At 37.6% G+C, this 18,085-nt stretch overlaps 1 protein-coding gene across 4 annotated transcripts in view; it reads right to left on the bottom strand.

Annotated features, from left to right (window-relative positions):
- Positions 1-14,275, bottom strand: part of THOC2 (THO complex subunit 2) — a 56,068-nt gene extending 41,793 nt beyond the window's left edge. For all 4 annotated transcript variants that reach the window (XM_069811016.1, XM_069811018.1, XM_069811017.1 and 1 more), the window contains exons 1-6: positions 14,070-14,275; positions 6,921-6,979; positions 4,603-4,694; positions 3,348-3,399; positions 1,013-1,083; positions 168-289 (exon numbers count right to left, since the gene is read on the bottom strand). In XM_069811016.1, the coding sequence (XP_069667117.1) occupies positions 168-289; positions 1,013-1,083; positions 3,348-3,399; positions 4,603-4,694; positions 6,921-6,979; positions 14,070-14,260 (587 nt within the window). In that variant the 5' untranslated portion in view covers positions 14,261-14,275. The remainder of the gene's footprint in view (positions 1-167; positions 290-1,012; positions 1,084-3,347; positions 3,400-4,602; positions 4,695-6,920; positions 6,980-14,069) is intronic.
- Between the last annotated feature and the right edge of the window lie 3,810 nt (positions 14,276-18,085).

Genomic DNA, 18,085 nt, shown 5'->3' with positions numbered 1-18,085 from the left:
AAGGTTCTTTTGTCAATGACAAGTTAAAGTGCAAACCACATTTCCTAAAGAAAATTGAGTATTTTATTAAAAGAAACATTACTCATTGTTAGAAAACATTGTTACCAGACTAATTACCACTGTACCCCCCCACCCACTCCCCAAATAACCCTTGCCCCAAAACTTACAACAGTTTTGTCTTTATTTTAACAGATTTCTGATTGAACTGTTGAGACTGCTTTATAAGTCCTAATGACTCCAGTGTCTCTGGATCTAAGCGCTCCTTCAGGACAGTGTCAGATACAAGATACTAAAACAAAAAAAAACAAAAAAATACATCAGATTGTCAATTACAAAGACCTAAAAAACATCTGATTATTACTTTAGGCTACATATGCGTTCTGACTATGAAAAAAAGTTCAACTATCATGATATACCATGATACTAAATGCATTCTGCTTTGAAGACAGAAGTGGACAAAACTGAGAAACCATTTAACTGAAACTGAAATTCTACAGTGGTAGATTTTATATACAACAGCACCTTGAAGAAACAAGCCCTAGAGACTAATTGCTGTTACAAAGTACACATTGCAAAGCATCTAGGGATATTATTATCAAGAACTGTATTTACAAAGCTTATACCCATCCTCTCACATTCTGGGAGAAAAGCCTTGGTTTTGTATGCTGAATTTTCCTACAAATCAAGCTTATTCCATGTGGTTAGGAATGCCACTTCTATATTCAGAGGAGGTTGCATAAAGAAGTAGTCTAATTCAAAACATACTTCAGAAGCAAAATTTCCATTAAACTGACAGGAAAAGTTTCTCTCAACACTCTTAAAAGAATTCAAGGGACAACTATACTATATTACTCTACCGTAACGCTTTGAAAATGCATTTTTAAGGTATTCAGGAATTTGTTAAAGCATTTTAATAGTCTTTTCCAGGGGGGAGGCGCTTCAAAACTCTCTGATTTTTCGTGTCAGATTTTGGCATATACTTTTACCAAAAGACTTTCTAAGTGCAACTTACCAAACAGGCTAATACCAGTTGGGTAAAATGATCCCTCTTACTTTTTTCTTCTAAACAACTTGTTTCAATATCTAGTATAAAGGAAGATGGAAAAAAAAAAAAGGGAAAAAGAAATCATTACTTGTAGAATTTATAAGACTTTCTTCTTTTTATACCTATTCCAACAAATTCTAACAATAACACAATGCAAAGCAGCTTGTTTATAACATGTGAGCTTCTTGCCACTTTCCAGCTATTCATCCACCTCAAGATCCACAGAATATTTTGATGACAATTCTCACACATCCACAAATAGCATGAAAAGGTAAAACAGGAACCGGAGGAATGCCATAATAATTTTTCTTGCCCTTCTCTCTGTTGCAATAAGGTTTATGGCTAGCATTAAGAATCAATAATAAGCACGAAAGAAGAGAATTATGAATCGCTAAAAAGAACTGTGTGATCCTAGCCTTAATGTAATGTTCTAGTCTTTTTCCCTGTGTCTTCAGAGTAACTACCATTTACTGCCTGGTCTGCAGTCTTTTACTAGCTCTGCTTCTGTATTTCCATTCTTTTCTTTTGCATTGTCAGTTACTGAATGCAATTCATAAATTCACTCCTGTGGGAAGACAGTCCATAAAACAATGGCCAAGGAAGCACACCTGTCTAAAGTAGTTTAAAAAAGCACATCATTACAGGAAGCAGGGAGCTGCAAAAGGAGTGGGAAACACAATGAAAGAATGCAAGGCAGACATTACAAAAAAAAAACCAAACAACAACAACAAAACAAACCAACCCCAAACCAAAACAAACCAACAACTTAACATCCCCCCCGCCCCATACCCACAGAAAAACTAGACCCATAGAGAAAACATCAACAACAAAAATCTGAGAAAGAAGCTCCCAAACAGACTGAAAACCAATGATGTAGCAGTGTGGCAGTGGAGGCAACAGACTTGCCAGATCAGTCTGGACCTAGCAGCCAAGCCTCTCAGCCAAAGAAGAATCTGCTGAAAAAAATCAGTCCAGGGAATGTGGAGGAGTGGATAAAGTTGATAAAATTCTCATATAATGAAACACATTAACTATAAGATGAGGACATTAGGGTAAAAAAAAAATATCCTGATAGTAGCAAATACTGGTTAGAGGGAAAAAGTGTTAGAGGAAACTCATTAAAAACAAGCAAGAAATTGTCAAATGTCCTTTGTTCCAGAGTTTGAAACCTAGCTCCTCAGCCATACTATTTCTCTGCTACTAGTGGAGACATGGCATTTGGCTACATACTGATTTGAAGGGGCGGGGAGAGCAAAAAAAGGCGGGGAGAGCAAAAAAAAGCAAAAAGGCAGACAGATACACTAGTTTCAGTTATTCCAGTAGTTCAAGAAGCAACTAATCTAAGTTTTCTAACCCAGCTTAAAAAACGAAAGGGTACCAGTGTAATCCTGCATTATAAAAGCTAATTATTACAAAAAGATTATACAAGTACACAGAATGAAACATTATGAAAAAAAAGAAGTCGAAATTCGTCATTTAGATGTTACAGAACTGAGGCTGCATATGGAAACTTAAGTAGGTGCCTCTGCACAGGCAGCCACAGCACAGAAGACACCACACTCCTTCAGTTTACATAACAACCAGGATCTGTGATGAGCAGACTGTCAAAAGAATTTGCTGAAATTTGTTGAAAAAAAAAAATAGAGACATAGAACAAGATAGAAACTGCAAGCAGTTAAAACTATGATCTGGAAAAAAGTATACAGGATAAAAATTTTAAAAGCATGAGAGAAACAGTTTGGGATTAACATTACAACATAAAAATCCAGAAGTTATTACCAGGATAAGAAGTACACATCTTTAAAGCCTGCTCGGTTGGCAGATAGTAACTTGGCAAATTATGTCATTTGCCTTTAGATTTCTGGACAATTAGTACAAGCTCCACTTCACTAAGAGTGACTGTACAGACAAAAATATTTACAGAACATATTCTGAGAACAGAGGATCTACCCACCAGTAAGTTGACTTTTACTAAAATACTTATAAGAATGATAACAACACTAAGTCACTGATTCCATTAGCTAACATCCAACAAGCTAGCTCCTTTTAACTATTCTTGGCAGATCAATTTCCACTGCCTGTAATAGGTAAACTCCTGGAAACTGTAACAGAACAAAGCAGAATGAAAAAGACATTAACGACTGAGATGCAGATACTCTGAGGAAAAATCAAGACACATTTTGTAAAGAGAAGTCATGCTTTACAGATTTAATGAAATTTCCTGAAGCCAACAAGCAAACACAAAAAGCATGTTATTTCTACAAATCTGTTGCAATGCGGAAAGTAAGGGAACCTAACTTACCTAATATGCAGAATACATCAGCTAGGATAGAAGGCATGTCTTCCCGAAATTCCTAAAAAAGAAAAAGACCACACTTACTGAATACAGAAACTCCAATAAGTACACTTAGAAAATTCTTATTCCATTATATAAAACAACACTTCATCATATAAGTTCAGTAATAATAATCTGTGTTATTAATCTGATTATATGAATAATAATTAATAATTCAGATCAATTCATGAAGAGGCGGCTCCATTATTGACTAATATCTAACGTAAGTGCTGTACTAATTATTGATATGTAATGAAATAACATAATATTTTAATGTAATTTAAAAGATTATCTAGTGGCCATGGACAAAACCCTCTAGTTACTACCCCCAGTTCTCTAGTACAATGGAACTCCCTGTCTGAAGAACAGCACCAGCCTATACAGTAAACTATACTTTCTCAGGCACCAAGCAAATTACAATTTCCTACACTAACTAAAGATCAAACATTATCATGTTACCCCAACAGCAAGGTGCACTTCAGCCTTGACTACTCTCAAACCCAATGCAGAAGCTTAAAAATGTAAAAAAGTGATTCTATAATAGATTACTGCAAAAGGTATTTTTTCTTCATGGTCTATACATGTCAAAACAGCAATCTAAGAACTCAAAAAGAATAAGAAATCATTTTTAGAAGATATTTCTTTTGTCCCTTTTTTTTTTTGAGAAACACCAACATTTGGTAACCTTAGAAGTTTAGAGGAAAATACCCTTTTCCCCACTTTCTCTATTTATCCAAAGCATTTTAAGAAAAACTTTTTCAAACAAAAAACAAGTCTAATGCATTATTTTAAAGGCAGTCATGGGACTTGAACATCTCAATAGTAAAATGGCAGATGCCCATTGTTACACTGCAAGAAAGATCTAAATTATAAAAACCAGTAGGTGGCATTACAGACATGCTGCGTAAGCAAGTGAAATCTATTTTTAGCATTTATTAGAAACTTCAGTCTTCGTAGGCCCTTAAAAAATTATTTAATTTTTAATTTATGCTAAAATGAATACAGCTATTCCTCACCACAAAAAGCAGAAGAAAAAACGAAACCCTGACAGACTACATACATTTCAAGTGCACACAAATGAAGAAAAAGGACTTGACAAGAATGACTTTTTAGACATGGAAAAAGAAGTCTGTTGAATTATTATCCTGCCTGATTTTCATTCGAACTTTCGTAACAAACTAAAAATTTAGTAAGTCTGCAATTATTACAAATCTATACTTACTATGACATCACCAAGAACATTAGAAGCTTGATCATGCTTTAAGTTTCCCCTGACAACATGGTATGCGAGTTCATACAAAGCCTGTTGGATGTCTGTTGAAAGAAAACAGATGATTAAGAAACATATTAGGTAATCCTTGGTCTAACTTTTAAAGCAATGTTTACAGTAATGCTGTAGACTTCAGACACCCTGAAAGTAAAGAGGATATGCTTCTCTTATCAATGAGGGGGATTACTTTATTACTGCTGATACATTAAATTTGAGCATCAATATATAAGACTTCACACAAGCAGATAGTAAGAGATGATCCACTTTCCCTAGAGAGTTTATGGAATAACAGTAAAATGGGATGAAAAACTAGTCCTGCATGTAATTACTTAAGTCTTGGCAGTTGGTTTAACAAAGACACCTTTAACTTATAATTCACTTAAATATATTATACATATATACACACACACATATATATAAAAAAATATAATACATAGAAAACATTCCAGTACTTTTTCTTAATCATATCTCATCACAGATATGCTTTCAAAAACCAGTTCTCTAGGAGAAAGTAAAATTTAATTGGGAGAAAAAAAATGCTTAACAAGGATTTTTTTTTAATTTATCTTTTTAAGGAAAATCTCCCATAACTGAAGAATGCTGTTTTACAAAAGCTTATATTAAGCCAAAACACTAAACAGAGGTACTGCATTTGAGAAAAAACTTGCAACGTTAAACATGGCGGTTGCAAAAACAGCTATGGTAAACTAGTAAGGAATTGTTTCTTAAGTAATACACCACAATGTTGCTATACTTTCTAGTATATGAAAAATAAAAAAACCTCATGCTTTCACCCCGCACTTGTACCATGTGGTTTGCTCAATAAACAATATTCACAATGGGTATACAAGTTACAGATCTTAATGACTTAAACCAAGTACTCAATAACTTTGTGACTGCAGACCACTGTAGCTGCATTAGAAGCAGACTGATTTATTTTTTAAATGGACAAGTTAATTTTACCTATCACAGTGCTTTTGGCAAAGAACACTAACTGCTAAACACTTGAATATAGCAGGATTGGTTTAGACATCAGTTCTCCATAAAACATAACTCTACTACTTTGAAGGCCAATTCAAGAGGACAGTTTGGTGCAGTACCCAATTTAATAACTTATGATGAACCCAAACCAGCCATAAGCATACCCTCAGACATGCCTCTGCAAGTGGCTCCCCACATTGTGGAGAATTTGGTGCACAGGTACACAACCAAATCTGGCCTGTCTCCGTAAGTTTGTGGTTGGTATACCGGATTTCAATTAATGTCCTTCTGGAACTAAAAGGCAGAAATGCAAGTGCCAGTGCAGTTTGCAGAACTGGATCCAGGTCACATGGACTGAAACAAATACTCAGCAGTCAGCACCTCACTCCAGATTATCCATATTTTCACATTTTTTCCATCACCAGAAGGACTTCAACTATTTCTACTGTCTATTAGTTCCTCCAATATAGCCACTGCATGTATCTACCTAGTCATTCCCACTGCATCTTTTAGATTCTGACAGCAAGAACAAAGAAAAAGAAAACAGCATATAGAAACTGTCAACCTCTCTCTAGAACAGAGAATATCTGGTGGCCTTTCTTCAAAAACTTTAGGAACAGTGATTTTGCTTTGTTGAACAATAAATTCTTCTTACTTATAATTTACATTGAAATGTTTTGGTTTATCTTTTCTGCTATTACAATTGCCCATTATGACTATTTTAGCAACAATCCAAAGCACCATCAAAACAGCATAGCACATTTGTGGTCTTAGTAATATGGAAGCTTTTCTTCCAACACATTCTGCAAAGCAAACAAAAATTTAATTTTTCTTTAAAGATTTCTTAAAGTGCAAATTTAAAACTTAAAAACAGCTGTGTCTTTCACTAACAAAGGAGAAAATGCCTAACTCTGGTACTGTTGTAAAAATTACTTTCTGCAGTATACTATCGCACTTGCATACATTAGTGTTCATGAATTTAACTTTCAGAATAAAATCTAGTTGTATGTTGAGTTTGCAAAATGGAATTCCATTTTCTATAGCACAGGCCAAGTACTGGACTACCCCACCACCATTTACTACTGCCTAAGAAATCTCTCACCTGGACATCTGAAGACAGACCTAGCTGTGGATGTTTGTATTGCCCTACCATCTGTAGTATTCGCCTTTAGCGTGCATTAATGGTCACCATATATGAATGTTCCAAGCAGATACATGCAGGGGTACCAGGATCAACTGTTTCCAGGCTTTTATTTAATTCAAAATAACCAAACCCCCACAAAACTTACCTCTGAAACCCATAGTATCATGGCTTTTGTTTTCACTGAGAGTGCGACATAGTTGCACGCTGAAATAAAAGAAATATATAAAAAATGAGAAACCACACAAATAGTTAGATATTAGCATACACATTTTGGGGCTCTTTTTTTGTTGCTGTTCTGGCTGAAATAACTTCACATTTGGGCCGTTTAAATGGCTGACTACATTTTAAATTTCAAAGAGTAAACACTAATTCACAGAAGTTCCACAGCAAGGAAATGCAAGACTCCCAACAGTTCTCATACACATATATATCACATACTTAAAAAAATATTCTTCCTAACATTATACATGCTTACACACAGAAAAGGGAGAGTACAAGGCAATTTTAGTATGTGAAAGGAACCATGGAAGTGCTAGCATTAACCTACTACTGTTAACCAATGAGGAAATGCTTCTCATAGAAATACTATGACTATGATCATTTTCAAACTCTGACCTGTAAAAAATTTTTAACATTAAGCTATGTGCATGATTTCTTGATGCAATGTTTTAGCAATGGTAAAACAGAATTTTACCTGTTCTGGTCACTAAGAGAATCCACTATAGGACGTAAAGACCTGTCACATTACGTTGTCTTCAGTCACTCTGAAAGCTCCCTCAAATTAGCCATATGTAAAAAGTACACTAAATACTGTACAGACTGTTCCATGAAATAATAGTTGTGTGTGCTATAAAATAAACGCTTAAGGAGCAGGCTTCTCCACTACGCTGACAGCTTAGAAATGGACATGCTTCCAAGCTATAAGGATTTTCCCTCTCCTTTACCACTATTGTCACCCCAGCATGAGGCTTCAAAAGCAGTTTCACATTTAGAAGCAATAGTATTTTAAAAAAGGTAGTGATTTACCTATAACAGACACCAATGAATATCTTAAGCATTTTCTTCACACTTGCAAATTTTCAACCAAAAGTTTCACATGTTTTTCATCAAAAAGTCTTTCATGTGCAGAAACTGAAGACAGTATCAGAGTTACATCATATTCCTGCATAAGATGGCAAGACTACAATTTCCTGTGGGAGCGATTTTAAGCATGTGCTCAAATAAGGCATGTATGTACAATTATTACAGAGGCTTACAATGAAAAATAAACAGAAAAGAAGGATTCTGTAGCAATTCGTTACTCATTCTATTTGCATGCTATACAGATTATTACCTCTGTAGCAGGACTAAACAGCTGTTTCAGCAATCAAAGGATTATAATTAGCAAATACAAGGTATATGCACCCTTTAAAGACAACTGGAAAACAGGCAGTTTCACATATAATCAGCAGAAACATGCAAGCTCAGTAAAAAGCAATGGTATGGCTAAGATGTTCTAAATGCTATTGAAGAGAATGCAATATATTTGGAAATAACCAGAAAGAGACAGCAAAATAGGGGAATAGGTAATTTATTTTATTTTTCATGAATAGTAAGTGCACTTTTTTTTTAAAGAGGCAATAGATTTTTTTCCCAGCTGTCCCCAAAGAGTGTATCAATTTGATCTAAGTCAGATTTTCTTAAATTTTAATTACTATTCCTCCATAAAGAAGTTACCCTATAAGTACTCATGTCTAAGCTCTGTATACAAATAACAGTAAAGTGAAACATCTAATTCAAAAAACAATTGTCTACTGAGATGCACACTTTGACCCTGATGTCACAAGGTGATATCATCAACCACATTACATGAGCAACAACCCTGTCTGCTTGGACTGAAGAGTTCACTTAAGTACATCTTAATACAAAATAAGAGTTTTAACCTCTTCCAATTGCCTTTCCAGCAATACCAAAACAATACTACTATAAACCTCACATTACTTTAAGACACAAATCTGTTTGATCAATGTAACAAGATCAGTTGTATCTGTATTTAAATACAGTTGTATCTGTATTTAAGATCAGTCTGAAAAACAGCCTGCTTTATAGTTATAATTAAAACCCAATGAATTATTAAATTGGAAAAAAGTGGGTTTTTTGGTGAAAGTCTACATGGGAAAATTTTGGTAGCAGAAAAAAAAAGATGTTGGTATTACTCTTTGGATCTAAATTAATAATTGTGCTTATATTCTTTTATACAGCTACTCTGTCTCCAAAGGAGGATGACCTTTTCTGAAGGTGCTGTCAGGCAGCACAGCTGAGCAGATTTAATGGCTTGTTGCTGCAGAAATGGACACATTCACTGCTACTTCCTCCCTTCTTGGCCACACAATTCTAGCCCTCATGTCAGTTAAATCAGTTAAACTGACAAACCTGGCAGAAAACTGGTCAGAAAACAAGTCTTCTGCCAACTTTGCAAGTTGAAGCAGCTTACCAGGAGATCAGGTAAGCACCAGAGTAGAAAGAGCCCTGGTGAATGAAGACAAGGCAGAAGCCCTCCCTTCCAGTACCGACAAGCTGTGAGATTAGTTCATCTGGTCTCAACTGAGTGCATCATAAATTAAAATCAAAATACTTGCACATTCACAGGAATAAAAATGTCAGTATTAGTACAATTAATCAACTCAGAAAAAGGACACATCAATAATTCCCCACTTACACAATGCCCAGTACAATGGAAATTTATCAGGTCCACTTTTCAGTTCAACAGACCCAAACTGTCTGTTATCTGTTAGGAGTACTCTAATCTTGTAGTTCACTGCTGCAAGCTAGGATGGAGAACTTCCCTACTCTACTAAAACCTACATTCCTTCATCCAAAGGTAAAACTGTGTAGTACATGTAAAATACAATTAAAAAAATAGGATAACCTAGAAAGTAAACATAACAACAACAACGACAAGAAATCACAGAATCACTTCTGAAACCAATGTTTCCAATTTGTTTTGGACTAAGCTGGGATAGATTTGCTTAAATAACAAATTCTGAAGCAATGTTGAGCGCTTACCGAACAAGTTTGCATGGCAGAGCCAGCAACTGAACCTAAGCCTCTCAATTCATACACAACGTCCTATATCCTCAATTACACTCCCACACATAGTATATGGCAGTAATTATCACAAAGTGCATGTGCCTGCAAACATTTAAGTATATGCATAATTTAACTGATGCGGGTAGTTCTCTAGTTGAGATAAAGTACAATCAGCTGCATTTTGCAGTCAGGATGGCAAAACCACAACTAAAGTCTGTTTTCCTGACTCTCAGCCCTCTAACTCAACACTGTGACATTCCTCATGCAAGTAAAGTAACAAACATGTTGCGAGTGCTTGAAAGATCAAGTCTCAAGATTTAGCATTCACAGAATGTTAAGCTTCTTCAGTTTATCTTGAGGCTTAACATACTGCATAAACTGCCAGCCAAGTACATTATTAAAGCCATACTTCCCCACTAAAGGGTCCTCCATGTGTTTAATCTATCACAAAACAAGGTAAGCTATGAGCCTAATAGTAAGTGCTTGCCATTGTATGTGTATTCTAAATGTCCATATGGGCTACAGTCATAGACCAGCATCTTATTGTGAAAGACACTATACAACACAACACAATTTCACCACAAAGGACAGTATACATCTACACAAACAGGTCTACAAGGAGTCCAGACTGATCAGCATAATAAGCAGTCACACACAGATTCCAACTCAATCTCTACACAATACCTGACAGTACCAAAACAAATGCACATAATTTAATAAATTGTATTTAGACAGCAAAAGGTCTGAACAAAATAGAAAGTGACAGATAAGATGACCACATCCTGACCAACTTACAATTCGGGCAGGAAAACACTCGAAACTACCACATGATGTACATTGATGTATTTGTATTAGATATTATTATACATCAGTAGCTGGATTAATTAAATTCAAAGCATGTACAGTTTTGAACAAGGTCTCTGAACAATTTGTAGGAAGTGAATGGCCATTGCTACCTAAGCTCTATGATGCTGCCTTACTAATTAACATTACGACACTCTAAGACACATACAAAATCCTTACCTTCTGGTTTTTGGATATAACTGTTAGATCATGACAAACTGATCACATCAGCAGAAATAACAAAGTTCGTTATTTTTCACAGTAAGAGATAAGTCAGTTTAAAACTGATTTCCTTACTGAATTTATTTAAAACATCCCTATATTTTGGTTTTTTTATAAAACAATCAAACTTTTTCTTTTTCTTTTGTAATAGCAATATTACAAATCCTGTATGTTTTCAAGCATTGGCAGACTACCACCACACCACTCAGAAAGAAAACATAAAACATACAGCGATCATCTTAAGCATCCATTATTCATCACAGTAGAAGTTAAAACGCAAAATAAAATCATTCACTTCTCTCAATACAGTTTCATGTCGCCCCAAAACATAAAACTGTGTTTTTATTTAGGTAACAAGTAACTGCCAAAATACTACCTTGAGCTGATCTAGTCAGATCATGTAAGCCATTTCATGCTCCCGCAAATAAATTTTTTTTTCATAAGACCTAATCTTTTCTTTCTGCTAATTATGGCGGCAGGGGGTGTCCTGTAGTCCTCACTTTTCAACAAAGTTGGTATTTGTCTCCCTGTGAATTAGCCCACCACTTCGTTTAAAAACAAAACAAACCCCTCCATACAGGAGTGAATGTCTTCTAACTTCATGCATGGGCTGAATTAGACCAGGCTTCCATCGAGTTTAAAAAAAAACAAACAAAAAACCAAGAAAACCCACCCACAAAAAAAACTTCTAAAATTTTTGCAAATCCTGTATTTGCTAGAAATGTCAGTTTTGTCCTTTTGCAGTATCCTTCCCCTCCATACTTTTCTAACTTGTTTATCAACATAATGCATTGCCTTAACTTTGAACCACAAACCCTGAGACTAGAATTGTGGCCTAGTCTTAGGCATAGACCCAATTAATATTTTTGGGCATATTTATATTAGATAAATAATTCAATAAAATAAGAAGTATCATTACATTTACTCCCCTCTTAATTTAAATTAATGTTTAAAAATACTCCATGTGTTTTAATTTTGGAAAGAGAGCATCATAATTTTATTTTTTCTCCAGTAAAACAGGAGATAGGAAGTTTTGGAAAAAAGAAACACAAAGTTACACACTGAAGATCCCCCCCCCAAAGTCAGCTTCCTAAAAAGTTCTCTAGATATTGGCTACAGATACATTCTTTTGCTTCTAGAAAGTAAGTTCATACATATTCCACATGCTTATAAAGCTATCACTGCAAAACCTCACAACTGTTATCCAGACAGAATCACATTTCTTTTAAAATATATGGCCTCTTTTGCAAACTACTCTTTAAATCATGCCTGGAACTGCATTTAAGCAGTATTCCAAATGAACTGCAAATGCCACAAATTCAGGAATTTAGCCTATCATTTTGTTTTATTGGTCCCACAGCAGATTAACACTTCCCTCCCGTCACGGTTAAGCAGTACTGCTCTAGGGGGAGGGGAGAATCATAAAAGGTTTTATCATGGTCAAAAGCTAAGGTAACTTGCCTCTTATACAGTTAAAAGTTCTGTGACTTCAATGCGAACAATACAGTTACTATTACATGATCAACTATCAAATTTCTGTTGTCGTGCAAACTCCATACAATCTCAGTGATCATAACAGGATAAGTTACAAAAATCATAATCACATGCGACTACTTCAGGCAAAAATGACTTAACAACCATTACAGAAAAGCTAGCAAGTGCATTTACATGTACATAATGCTATGCACAAAAAGCCAATCTAATATAGTCATTTGTGCATTTCTGAAAGGTATCAGTATATGTTTTATTCTTTATTATTCATATAGAGGTTTCTAAACACTGAAGTTCAATTAAAAGGTCTCTGTGCTTATTGCGTAACTATTGCCATGATGGACGCAAATTCTGCTACTGACATAAAATCTTAAGCAGGAGATTTAAAAAGCAGTGCAAACCTCTGCATTGTTTTGGGGCTCCTGAATACTTTTATTATTGTTGGAAATGCAGGTACAGAAGAGATTTTCATTGGCCTTGTATCATTCACATCAGAACGTGTGAAACTTACATGCTAACCCGGCAATGGTTCTAGCACAATTCAAAGCCAAAAATGACACAGCTATGAAGGGGGGCCCCTCCACTACAAAATGGAGGGTCTGGGGAGAACGGCGTTTTGTGCAGGGAGCCTCCATGTCCTCTATTCTCTACCCCACTACCTTTTTTTCATGCACAGGAAAGATCATTACAATAGCTGCAAAACCTTTTAAAATATATGAACAAAAGACAGTAACAAAAAGAGTAAGTATCAAGAAGCATTTCTCAAAGTGATCCCCCAAACACCCACATTTGAAACTGTAGGGTTTTGTTACAACAAAAAACAGAAGAGCATGGAAGAATTCAAATAAGGGCATTTAAAAACATATATGGTTAGTACACAGGACACCCTTGTCCAAGCTAACATAGTAACATGAAATGGACAAACTGATGAATGTCCCCCTTGAACAGAGATGTACTCCTGAAACACAGCACGCAGCACGGTTAGTGAACCTGCCAAGCTAAGATTGCTTAAAACAGATACACAGAAGGCCCTGAAAGGGAAAGCTCCTAGCACACCTGGATTGATTTGGGAAGCTGCAGCCAGACCCCTCGGCGCACAAAGGTTACCTTGTAGGATAAATAGGAATTACTAGCCGATCCTACCTTGCCCGACTCGAAGAACACAGCGCTAGTCACCCCGGAATAGGTAGAAAGGTGGGAACGGGGGCCGAGATCTCTGCCAGAAAGGTCGACATCGCGGAGCCAGCGAAACAAGAACGCTTCAGGCTCCATATTACCCCGGGGGGCGGCTGAAGAGGAGCCCGACACCCGATAAATCTGACCCAGAGGCAGGAAGGGGGCGCTCGGGGCGCGGGCAACGGGCGCCAGGAGAGAGCTAGGCCCAGCTACGGGGGACGGGTGTCGGCGGAGGTCGTCACCAACCCACAAAGGAGGCCGAGCCGGAGAGGAAGGCGGCCCGGGCCCTCCGCCCGACCAGGGTTTCGTCCCTAAGCCCCGGCAGCAAGGACGCAGCCCCGAGCGACGTCCTCCCCGCCCGCTCCCACCTCTCCGCCGCCCCCCCCCCCAGTCTCCCTCGGCCGCTGAGGCCCGGGCGCCCCCCCTCTTCCCTCCCGCACACCGGCGGCCTGCGGCGCCCCACCGCCTTCCCGCGTCAAGACCCCGCACTCACAACTCGTTCTTGCCCCCTTTCTCCCAGTTCTTTATCCACTCGGCAGGGAGCAGCGCCGCCATCTTCCCCGTGTGGCGCCGAGAGCCCGGATGGTGGAGCAACGAGCCCGGGTCAGAGGGGACGCAACGGCCCGCGAGGAACGACGGGACGCGGACGCGCCGTACCCTGGGAGACGGCGCGCGGCCTGACATCGCGCCTGCGCTTTAGCCCCCCTCAGCCCGGCCGCGCGCTCAACGGTCGCCGCCCTCAAGTACCGCGGCGGCGGCTCCGCCGAGTCCTTCAGCGGCCGCGCCGAGTCCCTCAGCGGCCCCGGCTCCCTCCAGGCCCTCTCCTGGACCCAGAGGACATCTCACACACACGCACCACCCGCCCCGGGTGAGCTCAGCCCGCGGTTAAAATTCCTGTGGGTTGGGGGAACCTCCTGGTGATTTGTAGGGGGAGATGGAGCGCAGGGACGCGTGTGATCTCGTCAGGTAGCTCGCTTCGCCAGATCCGTAAAAATACTGCGAGCGAGGGTTTTTACAAACACGAAAAGATCCTTCAGGAAACAGAGGTAGCTTGAGGGTGTCGCGTGTGTGGCATGAAGCATCCTTCATGAATTACATAGCCGTGAATTGGATTTCAATCCGTTATGAGAACGTTGGCAGTTAAGAACGGTTAAAAACCACACTGTTACTTTTCAAATCTTGAGCTCGCCATTCAGATTCCAGCATTACCAATTGAAGGCAGCAAAGTTTTTTTCCTTAAAAAAAAAAAAGCAGATTCCGTAATGGGAATAAAGCTCTGCTCTTTCCCAAAACCGCGTGCTGCTTTGCATCGCTGTTCCCCAAAAAACTGCAAACCTGTCACCTGCGTGTAGCTCCGTGGCTGAAGAGACTCCATCTAAGGGCGAGAGTCAACAGGGAGCACAAGCAGACAGCACGCGCATGTCCTCTGTCGATCCACTACCTCTCTAATAAAGCAAAGCTGAAGCACATAAACTCTTTTTGGATGGTTCCTTCCCATGGAGGCAACTTCCTCCTCTAATTCACAGTGACCCAAAGCAAGGCAGCGTGTAAGTAGCACATAGTCCCCTACGGATGTGTGAGCAACCACCCCGCAAGCAGCAGAGCCAATGTTAGACTGACCAACAGAGAGCTAACACACCAAACTAGACCTTAAAGAAAGGAATTTAAGAGAAATAAAGATGGTATGATTTTCAGAACATCATGCACCTGAAGCTCAGGTGGCCCTCAAAAAGTCCTTAAGGGTTTTTTTTTGTTATTCACGTTCTGCAGATTTGGAAAGCATTGAGCAAAACAGTGCATGGCGGGGTGGGGAGTGCACACACGCATTGTTCTAAGTATCTGGAAGTGTGAAAAATACAACCCTAGTCATTCAAAATTCAGAGACCCCTTTCCAGGATGATGAACTACCTCAGCATCCCTTGTGAACCATGTTGCAAGATGAAGAGGTTTTATCTTTCAAAATAAAAAGCAGATTTTCTTTATCTTTTGTCACAACATTTTTACCAATAAATTATCCAATTATTTCTTCAATTGCAATGTAGGTAATATTTTGAAAATTATAACATGTTTTATTACGCCCTGACAAGTTAGTATTATTTTAATAAATTGTTATTTATTAAATTAATTAAGTTAGTACATTTAGTAAATTCAGTAAATTCTTTTAATGAAAATTGTAAAAAAAAGGTTTCTGTAAAAATTATTATGAAAAATCCAAACTCTCTGTAATTATGTGTTAATCTTTCTTGGAGATTTTGAACACGGTCACACACTAATGTAACATCTCATTGAGGTGATTTTTTATGAAATAAGATAGAGTATTGAACCCTAAACTTGGAAGTACACATTAATTGATTATATCATGTTATTTATTCTGTTACAGCCTCCAATAGAAATTCAGAGTATCGCCGGTACATTGTACTATATTTGAAACCTCATGTTTCTGAGGATGGTACATCCTCTTGATTACGGGTATAAACACTTATGACAAACAACTATATGGATGTCATCTTCTGATTATCATCCCTAATACATGTGCCCATCTTATTGCATGCTATTCACCCATGTAAGTCTCTCCAAGCTGTTTTTCATTTCCTTCAGTTGCTAATCAGGATATATGAGTTAAGAAATACTTCATTTGGTCAGGCAGCACATGTTTTTAGTCTTTCCAGAAATTCCTCTTGCCTGTCAAGAAGTCTTTATTTCATCTGCCTTCTCAGTCTTGTATATGCTTCCTCCTCTATTGAAGTGTAAATCATTTCACAAATATGATGAAACTGAAGAAAACTGAGAATTTGAAATAATAAAAAAAAAAAAAAAAGATGAGGCCTAAGTTCACTTGTGCCAATTTCAGTGCTTGCACTGCTCTGGTTTCTCTGCTGCATGCTTTATTCACCACATTTAGCAGAAACTTACAGCTTGCATGCACTTTGTGCGAAAGTGTTGTTCTACTTTGAAAAGAGCCCTGATCAGAAAGTCTGTAGAATTTCAGCAAATCCATATAACTGCTGACTGAGAGAGGGAATAGTGTTGTTTTAATTATTATTCACAGCCAGTCCCTGTGCAAGCTGTATACTAGACAGAATGCTGTTGTTCTTGATCTGTATGTACAACACCTACTACACAGGGACCCATTAAAGCCCCTAAACTCTGCAGTAACACAAGTAATAAAGACGGAGGCAGATTCTCTGCCTCCTGTACTTAGATTTTAAATTAGACACAAACTACGTTTCAGGCATATAGTATGCAGTGTGCTAAAAGATAACTACGGTTTAAAAGTGCCTAATGTATTTCTGATGGGTTATTTTTAAAAATTGCATTAAATAAATACATTTAAAACAGAAGTGTGAACGGTAAGAGGCACAGAATTGCAAACCTAAGGAATAACATGAGAAGGTATTACAAGCGAATGCAATAGGTGTTTTTAGAAGATAAGCCCAAGAGACTCATAAACAGAAAACAAGAAGCTAGCAAAAGGTATTAGGAACAAGGATTTATGTAGGTGTAGAGCTATGCAAGGTCTGAATGTAAAAGTGAAATTCTGCCTTCATGATGAGGATGAAAAGACGCTCATGGAGAAATACAGAAGAATAAAGCCATCAAGTCATTGCATCTAACCAAAGGGTTAGATCCCAAGTTTATTCAGGGAAACTAAACCACTTCTTTTGTGAAGTATATTGGTAACAGGCCGGAACAGGCTGAAGATAAAAGGAGCTATTACATGCAGTGTAGAAATATATGTGACAGAAACAATTTGAAAATCTAACTGAGCATAGCCTAATAATAAATAATGGCTATCAGATCTATGACAAGCATGTACTTTTGTTTGCTATGTTTCTTGCTAAAAGACAATCACTTCAATATAGAGGCTTATGAGTTCTAAGTGTAGGAAAAGTCATTTCAGGTCAATATAGCAACTTTATGTTTCTTTTCATTTTAACACAGGGATATTTGTATCTTTATATGCTAATGCAAACAACACAATGGCAGTGTCATAACTATAAATTGCAAAACTCCAACTTCTCTTTTACTTGGATTTTGTAATTCAGCAATGCAACAACCTAACAGAGACAAATTAAAAGTACTGTAAACTGAAATGTGGACTTACATAATTGAATTTGGTTTTAAAGTGGACAAGTTACTCAGCTGTAGAAAAGAGACAAATGTTCAGTGTTGCACCTTCTTGCAAAATACTGACTGCTTCTGCAAGTGCTTAGATTCCTCGACGATCATTGAGAGCAATTTCACTAAAAATGCTGTCTTCCTTCTCTCTTGGACAGAGCTATGAAGCCCTTTTTAAAGATCCTTTATGCGTTTTTTTAAAATGTTGACTTCATACCGTGCCAATACAGTGCAACGCCAATTTTTACTGTTTCAGAGTGTAGATTTTTGTAGCAAATGCCTGTGGTCTGGGTCTGTGACAGCAGTAGAGTGCCATGTAGCCCTAATAAAGAAGTAGTATTCTATAACGTTCACATTTTAGTTAGCAACCATAATAATTAATGACATGAA

The sequence above is a fragment of the Haliaeetus albicilla genome, chromosome 23 (genome assembly GCF_947461875.1).
Source record: "Haliaeetus albicilla chromosome 23, bHalAlb1.1, whole genome shotgun sequence".
Classification (NCBI taxonomy): Eukaryota; Metazoa; Chordata; class Aves; order Accipitriformes; family Accipitridae; genus Haliaeetus; species Haliaeetus albicilla.
This window is presented reverse-complemented; position numbering and strand designations above follow the sequence as displayed.